The sequence below is a fragment of the Thermobia domestica genome, chromosome 3 (genome assembly GCF_964235325.1).
Source record: "Thermobia domestica chromosome 3, izTheDome1.hap1.1, whole genome shotgun sequence".
NCBI classification, from domain to species: Eukaryota; Metazoa; Arthropoda; class Insecta; order Zygentoma; family Lepismatidae; genus Thermobia; species Thermobia domestica.
In genome coordinates, this window is record NC_137456.1 from 100,271,577 (window position 1) to 100,298,463 (window position 26,887).

The following is a 26,887-nucleotide window of genomic DNA, read 5'->3' on the forward strand; positions in this document are numbered from 1 at the left end:
TAGTAGGTGAAAAGGAAGGGATGAAAATCATTATAACTTTCGCTTGAATTTCTTGGTTTCACAAAAAAATACCATGGAAACTCGAAAATTCTGTCTAGCAAATTTTTCCTTTGGAGAATTCCTTGTGTCTCATCCGGTATAAGAACGCAAGTTGCATATTTGAATACCCCAATGTTTTACTTCGCTTACATCGGATTCGACATCAGCCTTTCCCATTAATACCCTTTTTCCTTTCTTTTTTTTTTTAAGGTCGTGGATACCACATTTTGTTCTCCATTACTTTCAATCTCGCATACTTCGGAATGCAAGGTTTCTTCGTCAAACAGAGTGTGTTCAAAAAGTTCCGGAACCCTCGAAATAATATTCGTAACGATGACCGAAAATTTTATTACCATGCTAGTTTTCTACTGCATCTGTTTGAGCTTCTTACCAAACGACGGTTTGTCATTTTAAAGCTTTTATTTTAAATATATGAAAAACTATACAACTACAGAAAATTCCGATAAATATGTAAAATGATTTACTCAGTTGTCTACTATCCTCAATTTTGAATTGTTCTCAAGTTTCTTAATGTTTTAGATGGATAATTTTCACTCGAAGGATGTAAGAACTCTCTCACACACAAAAAAAAACTCTTGTCGCGTCTCTCTCTCTATGGCTGGAGGACGCTAAAAACAACCCCCAAGAAAGGGAGTGGGCGAGTGGTAGGCATAGGCCATCTATTGCCAAAAAAGAAAACTTTCTCACACTACACATACACAAAAACGAAAAGAAAAAATGAACAAATTGCCCATGCACAGGCTCGAACATACCGCCCGCCTTGAAATGCTACATTTCAAAAAACACAAACAAAGAATTTTATATTTTCACTATTTATACAACGTAAACAAACATTCGTCGCTATTGCGAACAAGTTTTTTTTTTTTTTTTTTTTTTTTTTTACTTAGCTTCTCTATTCACTTCAAAGGGAAGCACACACAACTTTACAATCGGACGTTTAAGTTCGCCGGAGGCTGTTTTTACTGTTACTGCTCGCACTAGTCCATCGGTCCCAGCATGAACTTCCGTGATTCTTCCCATTTTCCACTGCTGAGGGGGAAGGGAGGATTCCTTTAACAATACCATGTCACCCTTCTGGACGTTTTTCCGCGGAGCCACCCACTTAGGTCTTTGTTGAAGGCGTGACAAGTATTCTTGCACCCATCGTTTCCAGAAAGGGCGAGTCAGCTGTTGAACTAATTGCCATCTTCGAGGGTTGGATATTTTGCCTTCAAAAGGATTCCTGTCAGGAATGGCAACCAAACAATCTCCAATGAGAAAATGAGCTGGTGTTAACACGGAAAGATCATTGGGATCGCTAGATACTGGTGTAAGGGGGCGAGAGTTTAGTACTGCTTCGATTTGAGATAGAACAGTATACATCTCTTCGTAACTTAACGTAACATTGCCCACAACTCGTTTCAAATGATGTTTGATCCTCTTCACACCTGCTTCCCACAAGCCACCGAAGTGCGGGGTAAGGGGGGGACTGAAATGCCAAGATATCCCCTGTTCACTTAAATACGCTGAAGTTGTTTCGTTTCCCTCTCTGTGCGCACTGGAACCTAAAAGCTGTTTTAACTCTTTGCTAGCACCGACGAAATTTGTCCCGCAATCACTATAGACATCAGTGGGGATCCCTCGACGGGAGACAAAGCGCCTAAAAGCAGCTAGGAAACAATTAGAAGTTGCATCTGACACAAGCTCCAAGTGAATGGCCTTTGTAGAGAGGCATACAAATATAACTATATACGCCTTATACGGCACTCTCCTTCTTCCAAAAGCGTTCTTAAGAAGAATGGGGCCCGCGTAATCGACACCTACTTGAAGAAAACATCGACTAAAATTCACTCTGGCTGCTGGTGCCCATCATTTGTTTTTCTCCTTTGGAAGCAAAACGATGACACTTTACACATCTTCGCGTAATCGCTCTCACTAGATTCCTAGCTCCAAGTATCCAATACTTTTGCCTCAGGCTATCTGTTACCAATTGAGGGCCGCCATGCAATGTAGCCTCATGTTCGTGTTGAATCAACAGTTCACTTAACTTATGATTCTTTGGCATTAAAATGGGATGTTTGTGATCTGTGGCGATCTCTGCGTGTTGTAATCGACCTCCCACTCTCATTATCCCGTCATTGTCAATAAATGGACTTAAGCACAAAATAGGCTCTTGGGGGGTAAGGGTTTACCGCTCTTTAAATGTTCTAGTTCTCTAGCAAATGCTTCACTTTGCGTTTGTTTCACTAAGCATAACAATGAAGCTTTTAGCTCATTAGCCGTTAGTGGCCCACTTTGTCTTGGGAAATTAGCCTTGAGATTGTTGATGAATCTTAGACACCATGCTAAAACACGCCTTGACCTCGTGAATGACGAATAACGGTTTGTGATGTCATCCGTTATAGTAGTACACATAGCTGTAACACACTTTTGCCTTTCTTCCATCGTAGCGTGGGGGTCGAAGTCCGGACCCGGATCGTCGGATAGCACTGGCTGTGATAGCCACGAAGGACCATTCCACCATAAGTCATGACACAACAATTCACTCGGATTGATTCCCCTCGAAGCACTGTCCGCGGGGTTTTCTGCACTATTTACGTGACGCCAGCGAGCCGAGGGAATTAAGCTCTGTATCTCGGAGACTCGATTTGCCACAAAAGTTTTCCACTTGTTAGGCTCAGCTGCTAACCACGAAAGCACTATGGTGGAGTCACTGAAGGCAATTATATCTTCTATCTTGAGTAGGATAGCCTTTAACACAGCGCTAAGTAGCCTTGCCAAAAGCACAGCCGCACACAGCTCGAGTCTCGGTAGGGTCATTGTTTTTATTGGGGCAACCTTCGTTTTTGCTGCAATTAATCTGCTTTCCACGTGACCATCTGCGCATTCTGCCCGCAAATAGGCGACACTAGCGTAGGCCTTTTCAGAAGCATCACAGAAACCAATTAATTGACACTTGACTGTATTTACTGGTACGATACAGCGCTCCACGGTAAGTTCGCGTAATAGCGGTAACTCGCAACAGTATTTGCACCATACTTCACAAAGCTCTACCGGAAGTGCGTCATCCCAGTCCAACTTGTTTTTCCACAAGGTCTGCAACAATATTTTGGCTTTAATGGTTACAGGAGACAACAAACCAAGTGGATCAAATAATTTTGCTACTTCGGACAGTATAATTCGCTTCGTCAGCACTGAGTGGGGTTTTGAAGGGCACACTCTAAAACCGAATTCGTCCGCGGAGGGAGACCACTCGACACCAAGCGTTTTAAGTGTGTCAAAACGAAAGGGCACATTCGTTTCACGCATATGAGCTGGGATAGCCTCTAACACTTCAATCTCATTTGAGGACCACTTCCGCAATTCAAAACCTCCTCTTCTCAGTAGCTCGATCAGTTGTCGTTGAAGCTCGATGGCTTCTGGCACCGAAGCCGCCCCTGAAAGGAGGTCATCCATAAAAAAGTCCCGCTTGACCACTGGAGCCGCCAGGGGAAAGTGCTCACCCTCATCTTCTGCCAGCTGTTGTAGACAGCGTGTCGCCAGGAAAGACGCACTCGCAGTACCATATGTTACCGTCCGTAAACGAAAGTCCTGAATGGGCAAATCCGGCGACTCACGCCACACAATTCTCGTGTAATCTCTGTCCACCTTGTTTACTAGCACAGCACGATACATTTTCGCTATATCAGCACACAGGGGAATCTTGTGGCCTCGAAATCGCAGTAATAGTGGCAATATGTCATCTTGGAGTTTGGGCCCGATCATAAGCTTATCATTTAATGACACACCAGATGACGTTTTGGCACTAGCATCAAACACAACTCTTAATTTTGTAGTTGAACTACTTGGCTTCATCACTGCATGGTGGGGCAAGTAGCAACTCTTCTCTGGGGAAACGTTTCTCTCTCCTATTGGCACGATCTCCATGTGACCTAGATCAAGATATTCCCGCATAAAATCCCGATACTGCTCTTGTAAGGCAGGTGACTTTGCAAGCTTGCGCTCACTGTGCAAAAGTCTTCTAACAGCAATGTCTCTAGATGCACCGAGAGTCTTTACACTATCCTTGAAGGGTAGGCTTACCGCGAATCTTCCGTGTTCGTCCCGGTAGTATGTGTCTTTGAAATGTTGCTCGCACTTTTTTTCATCTAGTGTGAGGTGTTTCTGGGGCGGAAGCTCTTCTATTTCCCAAAACCTCTGCAAACTGATTTCAACCTCACAAGCGACATGATGAGATGTAACTGTAACACTACGTCCAGTAGGAGCGATGCTCCCTGCGACGATCCAACCGAGAGCAGTTTCTATCGCTACGGGCGATCCAATGGGTCCCACTCGTTTTCCACTACACAATAATAAAGGAAACACGTCTCCACCTAGCAATATATCCACAGGGCCCACCACATTGAACGTTGGGTCCGCGAGCTTGATACCGCTTAAGTGATTCCACAAGCTTGGGTCCGGAACTGGTGCCTTTGGGAGATTAGATGTAACCTTGGGCACAACTACTGCTCTGGTGCTGAAAGTTTCGCTGTCATCACCTACCGCTTGAAATTCTAAATCCGTCACTGCACGAGAAGTGCCCACACCTGCACCCGTTATTCCAGAAATCACTATTTTCGTCTTGTGTTTTGTTAGTCCCAGCTTTTGAACACAATTTTCTGTGACAAATGACGTCTCAGAGGCGGAATCGAGCATTGCACGGAATGGGCGCCAAACATCGTTTCTGTCTTTCACCTTTATAATTGCTGTTGATAACAACACATGCGGAGTGTTTCTCTCGGCTGCAACATGTGAAGAAACAGCTTGTTCTCCGTCAGGTGACACCGACGTACTTCGGGGCTCACTACGCTCATAATGAAGTAATGTGTGGTGTCGCTTATGGCACACACGACAACTAGATAAGGAACACTGGGTACTTTTGTGAGAACCGCGTAAACAATTGAAGCATAGCTCTTTACTCTTCACAAACGACACACGATCTGCTACAGAGCGTTTTTGAAAATCAGGGCACTTATGGAGAGAGTGTTTAGCATTACATAACTCACAGGGGTTTAGTTCACTCTGGGTCACTGTATGATGTGTCACTGCTTGCCTCTTTTCTCGTTGCCTCATTGTATCACTCGACGTCGTAGTCTTCCCTCTGCTGCAGCTAGAGACTGCGAGCGCGCGCGCGCGATGATCCAAGAAGTCCGTTAATTCTTTAAATGAGGGTTGCTCATTTGATTTTTGCGCTAGTTCCCACTGCCGACGCGATTCGCTATCGAGTTTTTCGGTAGTGTGGTACACGAGAATAGCGTCCCAATGCTCTACGGGTTGCTCCATCACTTTTAACGAACGCGTACACTCGACCGTTGTATCGATTAATTTACGCAATGCAGTAGCCGATTCCTGCTGAATGACCGGTTGCGTGATTAACCGCTTTAAAATCGAATTCACGATTTCACGCTTGTTTTGATAGCGAGAATTCAGAATGTTCCACGCTTCCTGATAATTAGTATCAGTAATTTGCATAGCCTGGATTAGTTGCGCGGGTTCACCTTTTAGACTTGTTTTCAAGTACTGCAGCTTCTGAGCTCCCGAGAGCTTCTCGTTGTTATGCACCGATGCAGTAAACAAGTCCTTAAATGATAACCACTCGAATAAGTTCCCACTAAATGTTGGCAACTGTAATTTCGGCAGTTTCATTTCACTACACGCTTGAGTTTCACTATTGGGAGGGGATTGTGTTGTAGCTTGCAGATCCATTAGGGACACACTTAGTTTTACAAGTCTACTTTCCATTTCTGCGAGCTCTTCTTCTTCTTTAATAAATTCTTCATCGTTGGAAACTGCAGCTATTTCGTCCAAAAGTTGAGAACAGTCTTGTTGTAACTCGTTGACCTTCCCGCTATGAACCAATATGGCGTTCGCGTCGTTCTGAGACAGCAGGCTCACTGCCTTTTCCTGTCGAGTAATTTTGGCTTTCAAAGTACGTTTTTTAATATTTAAGTTCTCCATTGTTTTGGAATGTCACACACACTACAGAAAACACACTCACAAAAGTTCACCAAAGCTGCACTTTTTGCTTCATCCGGTCCGGAGGACCATGTTTGAGCTTCTTACCAAACGACGGTTTGTCATTTTAAAGCTTTTATTTTAAATATATGAAAAACTATACAACTACAGAAAATTCCGATAAATATGTAAAATGATTTACTCAGTTGTCTACTATCCTCAATTTTGAATTGTTCTCAAGTTTCTTAATGTTTTAGATGGATAATTTTCACTCGAAGGATGTAAGAACTCTCTCACACACAAAAAAAAAACTCTTGTCGCGTCTCTCTCTCTATGGCTGGAGAACGCTAAAAACAACCCCCAAGAAAGGGAGTGGGCGAGTGGTAGGCATAGGCCATCTATTGCCAAAAAAGAAAACTTTCTCACACTACACATACACAAAAACGAAAAGAAAAAATGAACAAATTGCCCATGCACAGGCTCGAACAGCATCCCTTCCGTTCGTAGGGGTTATGGAACACCTTCGGCAAGTTATCCACTGGAATGCTGCTTTATTGATTAGAAATTATGTTTTGTTGAAGGAAGTGTATTTGCATGTATTGATATTAGTAGTTGGCATTTAACCATAAATCCTACATAATTCTTTGTTTTGTACTCACTTCAAAAACTCCACCGAAACAGGGTGGTAGGAAACTCCACCGAAAAACTTTTGGAGGCGGTTTCTTACACAAAATGAAAGAAAAAAGTTCTAATAAACATGGGTCGAAAAACGTCTCCTTTCAGAGTTATGAACTACCGAAAATTCGAAATATCACGTTTCAAAACATCCTGGATTAGAAACTATAGGACCTATCCCAAGCGGTTTAAGGAATTACACAGGAACTGGTATACGCTCTATCTAAATATCCATGTTTCAGAATTCACCGATACCAGAGAAACGAACTACTTAAAGGAGTATCCCTATACTTCAACTTCCTTTTCACAGTTCCTCTCACCGATAACGAAAGATGGTAAAACATGGATATTTAGATAGAGAACATACTAGTTCTTGTGTAATTCCTTAAACCGCTTGGGATACACAGGAACTGGTATACGCTCTATCTAAATATCCATGTTTCAGAATTCACCGATACCAGAGAAACGAATGCATCATTAGTACTTAAAGGAGTATCCCTATACTTCAACTTCCTTTTCACAGTTCCTCTCACCGATAACGAAAGATGGTAAAACATGGATATTTAGATAGAGAACATACTAGTTCCTGTGTAATTCCTTAAACCGCTTGGGATAGGTCCTCTAGTTTCTAAGTTAGGGAGTTTTGACAAATGATTTTTCGAATTTTCAATGCATCATAACTCTGAAAGGAGGCATTTTTCGGCCCATGTTTATTAGAACTTTTTTTCTTTCATTTCGTATAAGAAATCGCCTTCCAAAGTTTGTCGGTGGAGTTACCTACCACCCTGTATATATATATACTTACAATAGAAACTAAAGTTTCTTTAGAGTGAGAAAGATACAATAGATTGGTGTATTGACCACGGAAAAGCTTCAGATTCAGAAGATTTACATTGATACATTCGTTCCACAGTAAAGTATTGTTCCACAATCTAGAAAGTAGTTGCCTGCTAGAACTGAGCCATGCCTAGCCTCATTATCGTTAGTTATCTGAAGTTTTGGACACGAATACTCCTTAGTAAAAGCAACCAACAAGAGTCAGCGTTAGTCAAATACAATTCCTGTGTATCTTTTGTCCTCATTCGGAACTTACCTCGAACACGGAGAATAGCAATTAGAACGTTGTGTAAACGACGACCGAAAGCAAAATTCTATGAATTGTTACACAAGGTAAGAACTTCGGTGTCTGATTTACTTTGTCTATCATTTGATTCATTTACGACAACCCATGATTGGGTTCTGTAAAATCCTACGAAAAATAGTTGTGTGCTTAAGACAGCAGGTAAACTAAAAGTAAACTAACAAAACAAATGATGGAAGTTCTTCTAAAACTAAAGCGAAATGTAGTATTGAACTCCGGTAATTCTGTACACTACCATATCACTTCACATAAAGGTGAACAATGTTACATTTAAAAAGAACATATTTCCACACATTAAGACTATTGACACATTAAGACAGGTAATGATACCCGTAAGTTTTATTATCTCTTATGTCTAGTGTAAAATTTACCTACGGAAAGCTTAAGATTTCTTAAAAGCAATAGTTGCAAGAATATTGCAAGACCAAGACCAATGGCTCCAGAGCAAGACCAAGACCACCTGGATCTTCGTCTTGCATTTCCACATTACTAAACTTTATTTTGTTACAGTTTTATAGCGATAGTTTCGATGCACAACTGCATTGCTAAAGCCTATTATATATGAGTCTCACTGTTACTGGTAGTATGGATAGAGTGAGACAAAACAGCTTCAATACCTTTTTCAGGTTTTCTACTATAGAGATATAAGAGATGATGCAAGTGCTCGGGAGAAAAAACTGCTTTAAAAAAAACGAAGCTCTTTTCTCGGCTTTTTTACTTGGTTAATTTTGGGCCAATTTTGTTCTTTTTTAATGTTTCAACTTTATTGAAGAAATAACTGTGATTTCACCGTTTTGTTTTTCATTATAGCACGAAAAAAAAAAGTGTAGTCGATGCATTCTCAAGTGAAAATCCAAAATAAAATTCAAGAATTAAAAGAAATCAGTCATTCGATAGTAGACCTTATCTGTTTTCTGGTTCCTACGAATTGTTTATAGAGCTATTATATTAAATTTTAATAACAAAAATGCTTTAGAAAACATTAGTGTCAGCAATAACTTTCTGAAAATTATTACATTTCGTTGTCTATTTCTTGGTTTATGGTAGTTTTTTTCTTGCCTGCCAGATTGTATTTTAGGCAACCAGTAAAGCATGTATCAAGATGTATAACTTCCAGGCATTTGATAAGATGTTTAGGCAACAACTGCAAACAAAACCACACCTATGATTTTTGGGTTGCATAACTTATACTTGCTGGCAACAACTGCAATGACCACTTAAAAAACAATCAAAACAGACAGCACCGCACTGAACACCGAACTCACAAGTATTTGATGTTGCAAACGCACTTTCTTAACTGTAAAATTCACAAATATGAAAAAAAAAGAGTGGTAGTTGAACAACAAATCCATAAAAAGACCCAAAAATGAAAATTTTCAGTTAAAAAAAGACTCCTTTTATGGAGCAAAAACTTCCATCCCAAAAAGTCGGCTTTTTTACATCCCTAACAGATATCATAATATGACAATACACTGAGAAAAAAAGGTATGTGACATACAAAATCGTATGTTACATTTGTAAATCCTGTAGTTTTTGGACAACGTGCAGCAAAGGTATAACTGAAAACGTCTGTATAATGCTGTCTGTATAAGTGTTCCATCTGTTACGTACTTTCCGTATGAAACAATATAGACGGTCAGGGTCTCATATACAAATGGACGTATATAACATATAGCTGACGAAGGTAACATACATATATGTATGTATATAAGGAAGACTGTTAGATATCAGACATCCTGCAACGGCATGATGTAACATCTAAGAGCAGTGCCTATGTAGCATACGGATAACGTATGCTCCGTACTGATTTCTGTAGTAACCAAGAAGATTCCGTATATTTGTACAATATACCGCTGTGCAGGGAACATATTTTTCTCAGTGTATATAAGCGTAAACGAAAGTATAAGTATCAATGTGTTCACAGCTATTTTAAGAAGTTAAGTTTAGGTCTACCTGTCTGTCCGTGTAACTATCTGTCCGTCCGTCTGTGAAACAAAATATATCAAGAACTACTTGATAGATCCCCATCAATTTTTGGTCAGGATATAGAGGGTCAAAAGTTAAAAATCGAGTTTGTTGATGGATCTGATTTTCAAACCAGAAATGGTAGAAATTAGGGATGGCCACATTTTTTCGAAAAATACTTTTTCGAAAAATGGCTTTTTCGAAAACGATAAACGAAAAAATTTTCGAAAAACGAAAAACGAAATTTTTTTCGAAAAATGAAAAACGAAAAATTTTTCGAAAAACGCAAAACGAAAATTTTTTCGAAAAAACGAAAAACGAAAAATTTTTCGAAAAACGAAAAAAATTTCGAAAAAACGAAAAACGAAATTTTTTCGAAAAAGCGAAAAACGAAATTTTTTCGAAAAAGCGAAAAACGAAAAACGAAAATTTTTCGAAAAAGCGAAAAACAAAAAAACGAAAAATGAAATTTTCGAAAATCGAAAAACAGATTTTTCGAAAAAGACCATCCCTAGTAGAAATTAACCACTTCCAGTTTCAACGTTCACTATTAAAACAGTAACAGATAGCGAGAAGTAGTTTCCTGCAATACATTAAACGTCCCAAGAATGCATATCATTTCCACTTTATTTTCCCTACTTAAATCAGCAGTGGTGGAAACCTACTACTATTTTCAGATTCAATATTAATTGAGAAAAAAAATCCACAATACAAACCAAAGTTCTTCACGTGGTATACACGTGATTCTACTACTTGTTATATGTCTATCACTTGAATAGCAAACAAATGTTAAATTTATTTGTTTGTGTGTCTATCTTGTCGTAGACATAGACCTAATAAGCGATGCTCTATTGTTGGGTGTACGTATTATTATTATTCGGTGTATAAACCGCGGCTAAATTTTTGGCGATTTCGAAGGAAAAGTACGGTTTATATATGCGATACATTCGAGCACTCCGACACTCCGTTTCAGTGGCAGTTCGTGAGGGAAGTCGCATCAGTAAAACTGAAATTTTGATCACTACAAGCTAAGATGAAAGAATACTTAATGTTTCAATTCTTGCATATAAGAACCAGTGTATAAAAAATTCATGAGATAGTTATCTTTCCTTAAATTGTAACAGTAAAATTCATCGATGTGACTTCCCTCACGAAGCGCCAATCAAGATGCTAAAAATTTGATATCACTCTATTTCTATATTTTCCAAATATGTTGTCTAATAGTGTCAGAATACATAGGGAATGAACAAAAGTATGGAAACATCTGAAAAATTGCACATTACCTTTATTGATAGCGAGTAAGACCACCTTTGGCACGCAGAATGGCCTGCAGTCGACGGGGAATGGAGAAATACAGGTCGCGTATGATTGTCAATGGGATGTTATGCTATTCTTCCGTCAGACCAGCTGCAATTTGTTGTAGAGACGAAGGTGGTGAGTAGAGGTCTAGCAGTTTCCTCTCCAAAACTGACCACAAGGGCTCAATGATATTGAGGTCTGGCGATTGTGGGGGACATAGCAGATGTGACACTTTATCTTCGTGCTCATGAAACAGTCCTGGACGATTTGAGGTATATGAACAAGGGATCTGTCATGTTGAAACACGGCATTACCATCTGGGAACAAAGTTTGCACCATGGAATGCAACTGGTCATTCTAAATGTTTACGTAGTTCTTGGCAGTGACATGTCCATGCATGGTGATGATGGTTCCGGTAGAATACCAGGATATGGCTGCCCAAATCATCACTGAACCACCGACATGCTTTACTCTTGATAACACAGTCTGTATCGTACGCTTGTGCTGGCGTACTGCACACATAAACTTGGGCAGCAGTTGGAAACAATGTAAACTCATCCGACCAGGTCATTCCATTGTCCAATTTTTATGGGCGTTGCACCACTGTCTCATTGTAGTAGCATGGTCAACAGTCACGAGTGGTTTGGGAATTACAGATCTGCCATAAATATCCTGCTTGTGGAGTTCTATTCTGACTGTTTTGACGCTTAAAGGGCTTGTACGTACTGTATTCAGCTCAACTGTGACCTTTGACACCATGGTAATCTTCTGTTTGGTTACAATCCTATACCCAATATGCGTTCGTCTCTGTCACGCAATTCACACTTGTGTCGATGCTGGTGCAGTTTTTCCGGAAGACTCGTAGGCAGTCATGATCTTCGAGGGTGTGTCTCTTGATACACCAAACATTTCTGCTACTTTCGTCACGGAAGCTCCGACCATACACGCACCCATAATTTGCTTTATTTGAAACTTTATCATCCCAAACGTGATTCACGATAGCCTGCACGACCGGTCGCTGAACTGTAACTGGCTCCTCTGATAGACTGGCCGGGTTGTATACCTCACAGGATGTGCTGGTGGCCACAGCAACACCTACCATTCAGATTCAAATCGTGTTTGAAATGACTACCTCTTTTATACCAAGTGTTTCCATATTTGTGTCCATCCCCTGTATATTAATTGCATAGCACGAAAGCTAGTGGGAAGGAGTTTTAGTGGGGGTAACATGTACTTTGCAGATCGGGTCCTTTTGATTTTGTTTTTCACACATCCGAACTCGCTGTTTCTTACTTCAAGAAAAGAACTACAATTGTCTTTATGCTTATTTGCACCACAAGTCGATGCTTATTTGCACTTATATCAAGTTATTTGCTTATCTCAAGTTATAAAGTTATTAATGGACCATTCATGGAATCATGGTAGGTAAATTATTTCGTAAATCCCATTTTGATACATATTTCTTTTTGGTTACATGTTACATTGATACACTACATATGCACTATGTATGCTAATTATACGTTGCAGTGTATAATTAAGCGTAATAGTAACCTGTAACAAAGAATTTTCTTTTGTTAAAGTATGTAAGATTATACATTATTTTTAACGGACTATATATATATATTATTCATTGCAAGTTTAATAGTAAGAAACTATATAAAATACTATACAAATTTCCTGCACCAGTGTGTAGCAGGCCGAACCTTGCTACAACTATTGCAGAAGAAACAAGACTTGTAACCAGTGTGCGAATTAGATAATCTATATTAGGGGGGATAAAATTAGGCCAAAGGACATAGTCTGAAGGTTCAAATTTCAAAATGAGACAATAAATGCCTTACCCCCGTGTGTGTGTGACATCTGTAATAAATAAGAGATTTATTAATTTAATAAATCTACCGACAATAACTATGCACATATATATTGTCTGACATACACACACCCCACTAAACCTTTCTGAACGTGTTTTAATGTTGTACTCACTCTTGTCCCCGTAGCTCTCTAAGGTTTATTTAGTTAATAATTCGGCTCGAGCGATAGCCATGATCACAAGCATATGTTAATTTTTCCACTCATATTGAAAGCTTCCACTTTGCATTAATACATACAGGTTGCGAAAAGAAACCTACTTCAGTCTTGTGAAAACCACTAAAATTATCAGTTAAACCGGACTTTTTTTTTTTTTTTTTTTTTAAGAAAATCTAGATATTAGCCTATCAAATAAGAAATGGATTGTTGCTGGTCCCGATTTCTCACATCAAGGTCAAATCGAAGGCCAAATATTTAAAATCTCTCAATTCAAATTTCGAGCTTGTGCTTCTACTTCCCGCTAAAGCTGTGCTCATCACGACTTTTTTTCTCCAAATATCGATTCCGTGATGGGCACAGAAAGTCAACACTTAAAAATTACTTTACTGTTAAGTTGAAGATGAGTTGATTCACTATGGGCTACGTTATTCAAATAAAGTAAAACATTACACTGAAGTTTTTCAGACAACATTAATTGCGTGGACAGCAAACTGTACAGCGAAAAGATGGAAAAATGAAGGGTTAACTTTAAAAAACCCCGCTCCAGTTGAAATGCTTATACAGACACGGACAATGACAGGGAGAACCAGTCGTATTAACAAATGCTGAAACAAATCTTGAATTATTCGCTTATTCACCTAAAAATCACCTTCATTAACATGTCTGCTCACTAGAAGCGTGTCCCCCAGCGTGTACGTTAACATATACTTACGAGAGAGTACCTATATCTTAGATTTTGAGTACAGTTTCAAAAGTTCATTTCCGTAAACTGTAAAAGCAGTGATTACTACGCTAATTATCACAAATTAAATGCAACTTTTGAGTTGCATACACACAACCTACTAGGGAATGAAGACTGTGCTAACAAAGAGTACACTGGAAAATGAAATAACATGTTATAACAAAAATTAAAATAAGATGATAATCGATACAAATATAGAGAATGAATATGACATATCCGAACTTCGCCAAGTATGGTGGAAGAAGCTATTTGTTTACTTCTTCTTGGCCAACTGCTAAGAACATTTATAAATCTATATGTGGCTTTGTTATACGCAATTAGTACATTCAAATTCACAAACAATGATGAACTGAAGGGTACGAAGGTACAGTTGCAAGTAACAACCGTAGTCATAATAATATAGTTCTACTAAACAACGTTGAAAATAGTGGGTAATTAGGTGGTAAGTAGAAATGACCAAAACTGAACAGTTTACATCGATCATTTCGAAATACAGCTAGAAGATTAAATTTACAAGAAATAACAAAAATCAGTGACATTTGGAGTTATACTAAGCATAGTTTGAGGGGGAAAGCGAGCATCCCCGGTGGGGATACTTCAGCTGACTTCTTTGGGGGGGAACAAAATGTGATTGAGGGGGGAAATCCCCCTCATCCCCCCCGGTAATTCGCACCCTGCTTGTAACCATACGAAGTATACCAGATATCCCCTTTGTGGACATCACGAATGGCGCTATAAGTCTCAATCTCGCACTTCCATACTGATATTGAACATCGACATTTTTCAAACTTGAATACCACTTCAAGATGGCCTTCATCAAGCATCAAGCGTGCAGCGGCCATTAGAAGCATTATCATATGTCATACATCACATGTTACAGTCATGAGATTATGGACATCTGTTGAGGAAACATTATACTACATACAGCGTGTTTCAAAATGATTTGAGCGGTAAGAAATCGTTTTATGAGCGTTAAAATTCTATCGACGATTAAATTTGTATTGTAATACTTTCGACCACATCTTCAATTTTTATTGGACTGTTGTAATAGTTCGGAATTCTTTCCCCAGGTGACAGAGTGACAATTTGTATGATGGCTGTGGTTTCGCTATGTCCTACAATTTTACGTTAGCGAGTCTATTGTGAGCGTTCAAAGTGAGGCTTCCTCAAAATTTGTAAAGAACAAGAACCCCATTCACAAGCGATATCAAGAATTCAAGACAACAACTGACATTTATAAGAAAAAAATCATCGGGTAGATAGCCCCTATTCCTCGTTTGAGCAAGCTTGAGAGAGTTCGAAGTTATTTTCAACGCAACCCTTAAATGTCTATAGTGAGAGAGCTAGTTGAGAATTTCAAGTGTCTTAAACAATAGCGTGACGCATAGTGCGTAAGCGTTTACAGATGTAACCCTATCAAATGCAGATGTTACAACATGTAACACCTAATGATCACATGTCCCGCAAAGAATTTTGTGAGTAATTCCAAGAATTGTGCAGTGATGATGACTTCCTGAACGAATTATGTTTCAGTGATGAGGCTACGTTTAATGTGACGGGAAGACGGGAACAAACAAAATGTTCGTATCTGCGAGACTGAGAAACCTAACAAAATGATTGAAATTGTGTATGATTCATCAAAAACAAACGTCATTTGAATAATTTCATCTTTCAAAATGTACTGTCTGTACTGTTTTCCGTAAAAACTGCGGCTGGAGAAACATTTCTACATATACTTAATACGTGACTTATACCACAGCTTGAACATGACAATGCAAACTTTATCTATCTGGTACCTCCTGCCATTTTTATTGCAATATTAGGAATTAAATTAATGAGAGACTGTCACCCTGCTGGATTGGACAAGCTGCTCGCAATGATCAACAGCTTTTACGTTGACCACCACAATCACCAGACTTAACTCCCTCCTATATTTTGTTCTGTGAGGATATCTCAAAGACATTGCGTGCAGGCCACCTCTATCCCTTGATAGTTGTAAACTGGAAGAACACATTACTACTGTAATGCAAACTGTTGTTAAGAACATGTTCAAACGGATTTGAGAAGAATTAAATTAAAGAATTGATGTATGCAGAGTAACAAAGGGAGATCACATTGTATATTTGTGAGTTATTACATTACAATTTTTACCACCAAATCTTAAGCAGTTGTAGTACTTACGTGCAACATTTTAAGTCATTTGCACAATTAATGAGGAATTGAAATCGTTCAAATCATTTTGGTATATCTGAATACAACCCTTCAGTTCAACTTAGAAAACAATACGCAAATAGCTATCTTCTATTAAATTATGTTTGTATACATCTTTTAATGGACGAAGCAGACCTTGGATCTACACATTATTTAAACAAAATTAAAAGAAACAAAGAAAGATTTATCAGACGAAGATTTTACTATTAATTTATCTAGCGCGAGTGTCTCTAGTAAAGTGGCTCTGGGTTCGATTTCTGGTATAAGGAAAAATTGAAGACCTGAATTACAGAACATCACAAGTCCACCGAAGTACTTTTCTGATTTTAGAAGAAAGACAAGATTATACTTTGGATGCTATTCTGTTTAGCTGGTTTTTTTTTTGTTTTTTTTTTTTGTATTTTTTTAAAAGATTTTGATTTGTATTCACGTTTTATGCAAGTGAATAGCCCATAAAACATAGATACTAACATAAAGAACAGAAAACGCAAAAATACGAAGAACAGAGGGGACTTGGAATGTTATGCAATTCAGGTTTTCAATTTTCCATGTTAGTCCAGTATTGTGAGAGTTGGAGAACATATATTGGATTAAGAGGCAGCAAATTCGAATGTGGAACAAAATATATCGTCAACAATAGAAACCAATATACAGAGCGCACATCATCAGCCAACTAAACCGCCTATTGGTAAGCTATAGCCCGATTAAATTAATTAAGATGCATTCTGACATTATTTCCTTACGGAACGAGTGAGATCGTGGATTTAAACGATGTTTTTGTGTGCCATAATATAATAATAGTACTGTATTTGCATTTATGTCTTTAATAGATCTTCAACGTCCTTGCGAACGTGGTTAAAAAAAAAAAAAAAAAACATGGACAGAAACTCCGAGAAGGTCGTACATTCCACCTGTCTCAAATTAAAACTGTATATTAATACAACGTTAATTTAGTTATGACGTAAATGAATGCGAGATACTAAGCAGCAAGCAATGATTACCACAATTACACCAGCAATTGCGGTAGTTTGCACACAAATGTATTTATTTTTGTTGAAAACTAAGGAACAAAAACAAAATATTTAGTCTTCCTTTTATTGTTCTTCTCTAACGTTTAAACCATTTTGCTCTTAATTTTCTGCAAATAAGGCAGCAAAAATAATACGGTTAGCTCAAAAAGGCGTTGTTTTTAGCAAGATTACAATTCTACTTACTACAGCGCTGATCAATCTACAACTCGAAGCTAATTGCGCTTTCTTTCTTTCTTTCTTTCTTTCTTTCTTTCTTTCTTGTCTATCGTCAAAGGTCAACAAGAATCATGTTGTAAATGTGTTGCTTTCCTTTAATATCACTCTTCCTAAACTACGTTTTGCTTAATAAGGCCAGTACGGAATGTTGTGTGTGAGAAATCAAAATATAATTGTATGTGTGTGTGTTTGTACGAAATCTATTTTTGTCTTGAATATTATTTAAAAGAAAGAAAAAAAAAGTAATGGAGATACACGTGCTTTTTCAGAATTGTGAAACCTATTAACTTATTGCACAACTTCTTACAAGTCCTGTGTTCCATATATTTAGTTTGCGTAGACAACAAAGTTATTACAAAGAGAAAATTCGGAGAAGTTGCTTAATACAGACCATTCTCTACAGTTTTAACTTATTCCTTTAAGGGAGGGATGTTATAAGTGTATTCTAGTTCTTTTGACAAATATTGAAAAAGAAAATAAATAATACTATGAACTTCGAATAACGGTCAGCAGAAATTATATAGATTAGAGTTTCTCAACCTTTTCCATCGTCGTACCATCAAAGCATATTATTAATTAATACTACCATAAGTCGTGCATACCACCAACAGAATCTCGCGTACCACCAGTGGTACGCGTACCATAGGTTGAGAAACGCGTCAGATATAGATGATTTCTAACGGTCTTTCGGATAGAAATCTTTGGATAGATCAAGAAACAGATGAGAAATAATAATAATAATAATAATAATAATAATAATAATAATAATAATAATAATAATAATAATAATAATAATAATAGTAATAGTAATAATAATAGGTTTTAGGTAAACAATCATCATTAAAAGACTGGTAGTGGCTTCAGATGACATACAATCCACTGCTAGGCTTCTCTTTCTACTGCAGTGCATTTCGGAATCTCTAACATTACTCACATGCAGTCCTTCTGCTTTTTTTATCTCTATACAGCATTTAAATGGTCCTTCAACATGGAGTTAATTACTCTTCGTAAGTTGTATCTATATATTTAAATGCTAGATAAGTTTTGTATGTTTGTGGCCAATCCTTTCGACAGACAGATCTCGAAAAACACAATTGCTAGAAACATGCTGTTTACGCTGGTCGATTCCAAATTTTGTGTAGATTTGCTAGTTCTCATTCAAATTTTCAAAAAAATTAATGTCTTTATTTTTTCTATTCCACATTTTAGACATCGTTTCGGCCCTATTAGTTTTAATATTGCGACTAGGCCGATTACCCTTGTGAAAGGCAACTAGTAGAGGAGCTACGTATAGCGGGTTGATGGACATTTCAGGCGTTTTACTTTTATCTGAATGACCTATTACAAGCTAGCAACTTCGAAGGGTTGTGGACCCACAATGAGACATACTCAGATATGGAATTATAAGAAAAAATATTTTCATTTGTTATCATCTATTACTTATCCAAGTTTGCCACAAAATCTCCCCAACACTTTATATATTAAAGTACTGGGTGGCCCAAAAGTAGGTATACACCCCTGCATTGATCAAGTATTACATTCTAGTTTATAGGTTTATTTGTTTCGGCTCTTCCGAGCTTAAGATGTAAGTAAAAACACATTAAGAGCAAATAATAAAGAAACTAAGTCTACCTGATGGATAACAATAAGAAATGATATAAAATGCAATACGGTACTGTATACCTACTTTTGAGCCACCCTGTGTGTTTGTCTATAGCAATTCACTCCCTTGAGAATCTTCCTGTCCTTTACTTGTGTTCATAAAGGGACTTGCACAGACTAGTGAGAAGTGGAAAGAAGATTCAGGCTCACATTAGAACTGTGTGCTGTGTAAATAGCGCATTAGAACTGTATGTAGGTAACTAGTATAATATTAAAAATAATCATAGATCGTGTTTTATTTTAAACAATATTGAAAAAGCGTATAAATAAAATATTTGTATTAATCTTGTTTCGTTAAAAATATCATAAACGTTCAATAATAGAGTATTTATATACAGTTTTATGTTTCTATGCCAAGTTTCGTTAAAAACACTGAAAACGCCCATGAGTAGAGGATTTATTATTATTATCCTTCTCATTTCATTAATAATATTTCAAGTGTTCATGAGAAGAGTATTATACAGCATTATTCTTCTCGTTTCGTTAAGGATATTCGAAACGTTCATGAATAGAATATAACTGATTAATTATCTAACTTTATTTCCTATAAAATCCAAAGATTCAATACCGCATTCACAAAAGTTTTCGGTTGTCTTCTGTCCTTAACCAACTGGAATTTCAACTTTGTATTCATATTTCTGCGAGATTCATTTCACTATTGTCCTCCCATCTGCGCCTAGGTCTTCCTAATGGTCCTTTTCCAACTGACTTTCCAGTTAGTATCTTGAAAGTATTTCTAATTTCTTCCATTCTAACTACATAACCTCCCACCTGTGCTTCCTAGACTTAATGACTCGAACAATGTTAGGTAGACGGGTATAAATTATGCAGCTCCTCGTTATGCAGTTTTCGCCATTTTCCATTCCCATCCGTACAGGATCTGAATATTTACCTCGGGGATTTTATTCTCAAATACTTTCAGTCTGCGTTCTGATTACAGAGTAAGCATAAGCAACCATATTTCGCAACCATCCAGTACAACACGCATACAGGTAATTATCGTTTTATATACCGTTCTTTAAGCTTCAAATTCTTTGACAGAATTCACAAAGATAAAAGAGTTGAACTGAGTAATAAACCGAATCCCTGTTTTGAGTCGGCATTTAATTTCTTCCTGGATATGGTTTTGGTCTATATTAATTGAGTATCCATCTCGCTCCGCTAAAAACTGTTGAAAACGTTTGTGAATAGAGAATTTATACAGCATTATCCTTCGCGTCTCGTTGAGAATGTTGAAAGCGTTCATAAATAGAGTATCATATATATATACAGTATTATCCTTGTCGTTTTACTGAGAATGTTGAAAATATTCATCAATAGGCCTAAAATGTTTGTCCTCTCTTTCATATCATTAAGACTAGCGTTGAAGGGATAAAGAACACTGAAAACATTATATATATATATATAGTATTTATTACGCTTCTCTTAACGTAAAAAAATATTGAAAATATTAATATTATTACAGTCTCATAACGCAAGGAATACACATTCAAAAGTTGCTCATAGATAAAGAAGTTACTGAATATGCTCATGTAATCAAAGTATTTTTTTAAAACCTATTTTGCCCATTGAAATATCGACCTGCGTGCGATATGCAATTTTTTAAATAGATGTCTTGATCTGAGCCTTTTCTATTATGTGAGGTGATTTAGAATACAGTATTCAAATAACGGCCTCTAGGATTTTTTGTGCAGGTAGTCGAATTGGAAGCAAGGTTAAAACAATGTGTTGTTAAAAGTGAAGGAATGTCCCATCTTCAGATAAGAAGAATGGAAAGATATCTTCTTCCCACATTCGATGATACTCGAGTGCTATTAAGTTACCATTAATAAACAATGGACCCACAACACGTGTCCCCCACACACCACACCACACCATCACTTGTCCAGGAATACCAGCAGATACTTCACGTCAATGGGGAGTAGAGAACATTATGTTTGTTCATCTCACCAGAAACGTAAAAATTAGCCTCATGTGTGAACAAGACGTCGTAGGCGAAACGTATGGATTTTGGCATATTTGCTATATTGCCCATTCCACGAATTCCAAATGCCGATCGGGGTCATCTTCAAGCAGGTGCGGATGCACTTGTAACTTGTAGGGGTCCACTTATATGGGGGACAAAACATGCATGATGGATGTGCGGCAAACACCTATGTGGAACAAACGAGTGCTTCGATTCGAACTCTTGCCAAATGCTGCCAACACTACTATTGGTGTTGTTGCGTCAGTCGCCGTGCATAGCCTGTGTGATTTTGGTTTGTTGGCCACGGATCCTGTTTTCCTGGACTTCCTGATCAAGTTGCTTACAATGGCTTACTGTTCCTAATGGGTACTCTATCTGGGTGCCGATTGTTAAAATTATCAGCAGTGACCCTTGTGTCTCATTCATCTGACATCAAAATGGTCTCAATGCGTTCTGCCTGCGTCACAGCCATGTTACCTTAGTAACCTGAAACGATACGAAGAAAACAAACAAACAAAAAAAAAAAAAGAATCATAACCTCGTTATGGTAAGTGATAAAGTAAAATCAAACACAGAATCGACTTCCTTAAAAAAATCAGATGAGAGCAAGGTATCACAACATATGGTTTCCACATAAGAAAATGAAAGTAAATTTAAAATGGCGGATTTCAAGATGGTGGCCATCAATATTACATGTCTTAAAAGTTTCCCCCTATCTATACTACTAATTTACAGTGTTACTTTTGCCATTCTTTTAACATCGTGCCTTTTATTTGATTGTTTCTATATTTTTGGACCACCCTGTAGGTCATTTTACATGATTCTAGTGCATATTATTTGTGTGTTATTTAAAGTCTCTGACTTGTTCTGTGTGTGTGTGTGTTGATTTAGAAAAGGATTTACATGCTTACGTGTTATGTGGTAATCAACATCAACATCAGTCATCGAAACATTTCTAAGGAATTAATTTAAGAAAATGAACGCGTGATAAAAGAGAAGAGTTCTGAGTGTCTGGTATGGTTAAATTTAGAAGCAGATCAAATACACTTGACTCAGCAGCGATTCTAAGGAAAGTGCTGATGAGTTAATGTGCTGTTGTAATGATACGATGATTGTTATTATTGCTTAAGGAAGTTTTGTAACATTTTTAAGTCCAACTATTGCTTAATACGGGTCAAAGTGTAATATCCTTATGCTTTCAGAATTAAATACATTTTTATGGAAAGATGGTATAACTTGGTATGTTCTTTTAATATTCATACACCGGTGAAGCTACACTGGATCTAGAAAACAGTTTCCATAGCGGACTTGAACCTTGTCCAAAATCAACCTAATTACTTTGTAATGTTGCTTTTCAATGCTGTATAATTCATGTTGAATGAGTGAAGAAAACATTCGAAATATATATTGTAGTAAATTCCTTTCTCAAATTCTGAAGAGCAGTGGTTTCCAACTTAATATTTTAATTCGTTACGATTTGCTGCTCTCACCCTCAGAAAGCTGTATGGAGAAAACAAGGAGCAGAAGCAGTTCTCGTCGGTCCGCGAAGACTTATTTATTCCATTGTCTTTCGTTCCCTGCTGTTCTTTCCTGTACTTTTGTCATTTTTCAAATGTTAAAAGACTGCTATTACGTCATACAGCGTCCAGTTAGAAAGGATTGCTGTAGAATATACATAGAATCAGTGGCGTACAAAGAATTTCATCAAATGGAGCTCAAGTTTTTTTTTTTTTTTTTACTTTATTTCGTTTCAGGATTTCGCTATTCCTATGTTGATTTGGTATTTATTCATTTTTTTTTCGTAATTTCGTGTTGAACGGGGGAAGATAGAATCCCGAAATTTGCCTTTTGCGTACTCCTGTGGGTGGAAGGTTCGTATTCATCACCTTAGCTAGTCGAATTGCTTGAAATTGTGTGTTTCTGAAAGTATTGTATTACTTTTTTTTTTTCGGAGTACTGAGCTGCAGACCTATCAGCATGCTTTTGTATCAGTAATGGAACGGAGCAACCACCGGCTCACTTTAGTCACGACTTTTGATCCGATCATGACTTTATATCAGTGATGGAACGGGTCACCGGGTTACTTGAGTCACGACTTTTGATCCGATCATGACTTTATATCAGTGATGGAACGGGTCACTGGGTCACTTAAGTCACGACTTTCGTCCGGATTATGATTTGTATCAGTGATAGAACGCGTCACCGGGTCACTTGAGTCACGACTTTTATCCGGATCATGACTTTGTATCAGTGATGGAACGGGTCACTGGGTCACTTGGATCATTCGGGTCTGGACGCCGCTTCTCAGAACCGGTCTGAACCGGTGACCTGAAGAACTTCATAGTACATTAATTGATCTCGAACATTCATTTGTTTGATTTCCGGTATGATATTTCTTAAGAAAGATATCCATTCTTGAATCTTTCAAGTATAATTTCAGGTTTATTCATTTTCACATATTGAAGAAAAAGCAATGGTTTTTGAACGTAAAAAATACAAAAAAAAAAAACTAAAAAACAACACTTTTTAGGATCACCGGCATCTTTTGTATTCTAAACGACAAATTTTACAGTTTTCAGTTGATTAAACTTCGACAATCCCTCATTAAAAAAGAAATATGTAAGTTATCTTTTCTGTGATGCTGGTGTGTTTAAACACTGTTAGACCTTGTTATACAGGGTGTCCAATATACAATGCAACCCGGAGTTTGGGATACTAGAACTTTTGAACCGGAAGCGGTACAAAAATAATAGTTATACCAAAGTGAAGCCTTGTTCATGCATATATTTTAAACCAGGAAGCAACGATTGAAGTACACTAGGAACCACACAGTGTTGCTAGATGTAACCGAAGGTGTATTTTTTTTTTTTTTTTTTTACAAGACACGTAAATTGACTCATAACTCATACGTATAGATGTTCTGTTGTTAATTTTCATTTTGTATAGTTGGAGTAGCTTGGAAACTATGGAATGGAAAAGAAAAAGAATTTTTCATTTCCACCGATAACTAATCGGATAATGCCTCTGTAAGGGGTTACTAGGGAAAACGTGGTTTTCATAAATTAACATTCTGAATTGGCAACAGTGCTGACATTACTTACATGCCCTCGGCAACACTGCTGTTCATGGAATCAAAACGGGAACACTTCCAGAATCTGCCGTAGAACTGAAAATTCAGTTCGAGATGAATAGCAATTTTGCCGAGTGCATGTAAGTAAAAGTGTTATCATGATAATTTCAAAGTTTGATTTTTCATTGTTTTCAGGAATTGCATAATGTAGACAGATCCTTAACACACCTTTTGATGCAATGAAATATCAGCACTGTTGCCAATTCAGAATGTTAATTTATGAAAATTACGCTTTTCCTGATAACCCCTTACAGATGCCTTATCCGCTTAGTTATCGGTGGAAATTAAAAATTCTTTTTTCTTTTATTTCATAGTTTCCAAGCTACTCCAACTATACAAACTGAAAATTAACGACAGAACATCTATACGTATGAGTTATGAGTCAATTTATGTGTCTTGTAAAAAAAAAAAAAAGAGAAAAAAAGTGAATAACATCTTCCGTTACATCTGGCAACACTGTGTGGTCCTAGAATACTTTAATCGTTGCTTCCTAGTTTAAAAATATATGCATGAACAAGGTTTAATTTTGGTATTACCAATATTTGTGTACCGCTTCCGGTTCAAAAGTTCTACTAGACTCGTAGAAAGAACAAGAAAGCTCTCCGTGGGTGGTTTCGGCAATGTCCGAACACTCGTATCCTCTTACTAGTGACATTGTAAGTTAATGTGTATCCACCAACGTTGCCATAGTTTTGGTCTCTGTTATACTCTGATTTATGACTTACACACGTGGTTTAAGAGGTCACTTTCCTCTCTTTCTTTTTCCCCCTTGCCGTGGATTTGGGATTCCACTTTGCTCTTTTCTGCCCCTCGCCAACGAAAGGTACATGCTCTATTTTGTGTTAATGCTAGTAAAAAAAAAAAAAAAAAAAAAAAAAAAATTAAGTACACGACCATTAATATTTCAGAGTACGCCATATTTTTATTGTCTGATCTATCTATAGCAAGAAATCATGTGTAATATTCACTATTTAATGCAAATGTCATAATTTATTCTTAAAAAGTATGTATTAAAATACAAAATATACACCACTTTCAACTATTAAAGAGAATGAATTCTGTTATTATTTATTTATTTTGCTTATTTCAACTTTGTTTCGATAAAATTAAGAATATTAATTAAATAATGAGTAAAATATTTGCTTTTAAATGAGTAAAACAAGAAACGGCTTTTTGCAATCGATTTAGTGTCCCAAGAATATGTTTTAATCTCCTTCTTGAATTCGCATAGTTTGAAAGTTTTAATTACAGTAAAACGATAGTCACTTGTTATGTCATCAAAATGTATATGCTAAGATGGAGGAATAGGGTTTAAAATATATGTCAAGAATAGGATATTTTGCGACATGTTAGGGAGATGAAACAGTATATAAACTCAGTATTAAAAGTAAGTGAACATTTGCTCCAGCATTTTGTGAAATTCCACTTTAAGAGGAAAAATTCTATAACTATTTTCTCAATATGTAATAAAAGATACAGGCCACTCCACTAAATTTTCTCACTCCAATTTCTTAAAGTACCGTATATCATATTATGCTGCAGTTATTGCTTAAACATGAAATACGAGCGACATGTTTTGAGGAAATTTCATTCGAGGAAAATTACCTACATGAACTTTTTTTTAATAAAAAGTGACTTTACCTACACTTTTTATAAGAAGTGTACATACATGAACTTTTTTATAAGAGTCGGATTTCTTTCATGTCACTTTCATTAAAGGTGTATCCTAGGGGGAAAGGGTTCAAATATAGAATATGCCAAAAGCTGTTAAACAGTTTAAAATCAATTTTTGAAAATAGTACTTGGGTCGTCTAACCTTTTATAATTTAATTTCCATTTAAATACCTGTTCTAAATGCGAAAAAAAGGGTTCAAATATGATTCACATTTCAAATATTCTCCATAAATCTACTCTTCCCGTGAACGCCGGTTCTTCAGCCAGTTAATAAATAATTTTATGATTAGCGGTAATAAAAATAATAATTTAATGTTACAACGAAGGCAAGTTGTGTCATGTGTGGTTATCACATTGCTTTCTTGATTGTTGTTCTAGGCCAAGGTTCCCTCTTTCTTAATTCAATTATCTAAAGATGTAAATTAAAAACTGAAAATTCTGTGTTTGGTCGGGAATCAATCCGAAACAAAGCATATTAAATTAACTATAATAGTAAAACAACATTTCCTGGTGCTAAATTTCACATTACAATTGGAAAGTTTACAGAATTATGCAACGAGAAATCTTGACAGAATTGTCCACGATTTTCGTTTTCCTCTCAAACGAATTGTGAGATACTACCTTTTACTTATTATTTGTCAGCATCCTTTCTAAATGTTTTCCCCATTTCTCATTAGAACGTTAAAATTCATTCAAAATATACCTAGATCTCTATTAAATACGTAAATACCTCTCAGCAATAATAATAATATAATAGATGAGAATAGTTGTTCCGCTAATAACTAACCATGGTCATCCTGGGTAACTCAATCTATACCTCGTGGCCTATACATAACTATCAAATAACGAAGAGAAAGAAGAAAATTTAATATTATGCCTATGTTCTTCCGGTGTCATGAGGAAAACTCAGTAAAAGAAAATTAATTTAGACGGCCTATGCTCTAGTGAAAAATTCTATAAAAATAATTGATGTAAAATATAGTGTAATTATGTAATAAAATAATTAAAAATAATGTAATTTAATAAAATGTAAATATAATTGAAATACACTATTCGTAAATTTTTGATATCTTGTTGCCTTATCTATTATGTAAATGAGAAAGTTACTTCTTCA

The 26,887-nt window shown here is 36.9% G+C and overlaps 2 protein-coding genes across 2 annotated transcripts in view; one reads left to right on the plus strand and one right to left on the minus strand.

Annotated features, from left to right (window-relative positions):
• Window positions 1–26,887, plus strand: part of LOC145680629 (receptor-type guanylate cyclase Gyc76C-like) — a 777,573-nt gene that overhangs the window by 36,530 nt on the left and 714,156 nt on the right. The gene's annotated exons all lie outside the window — the stretch shown is intronic.
• LOC145681890 (uncharacterized) lies at window positions 2,194–6,036 on the minus strand. Its single transcript, XM_081753493.1, has one exon. The coding sequence runs from the start codon at window positions 6,034–6,036 to the stop codon at window positions 2,194–2,196; it is 3,843 nt and encodes a 1,280-aa protein (XP_081609619.1).

What these genes read in the sequence shown, in the direction of transcription:
- LOC145681890 (XM_081753493.1), bottom strand. Translation starts at nt 6,036, where the DNA reads ATGGAGAACTTAAATATTAAAAAACGTACTTTGAAAGCCAAAATTACT.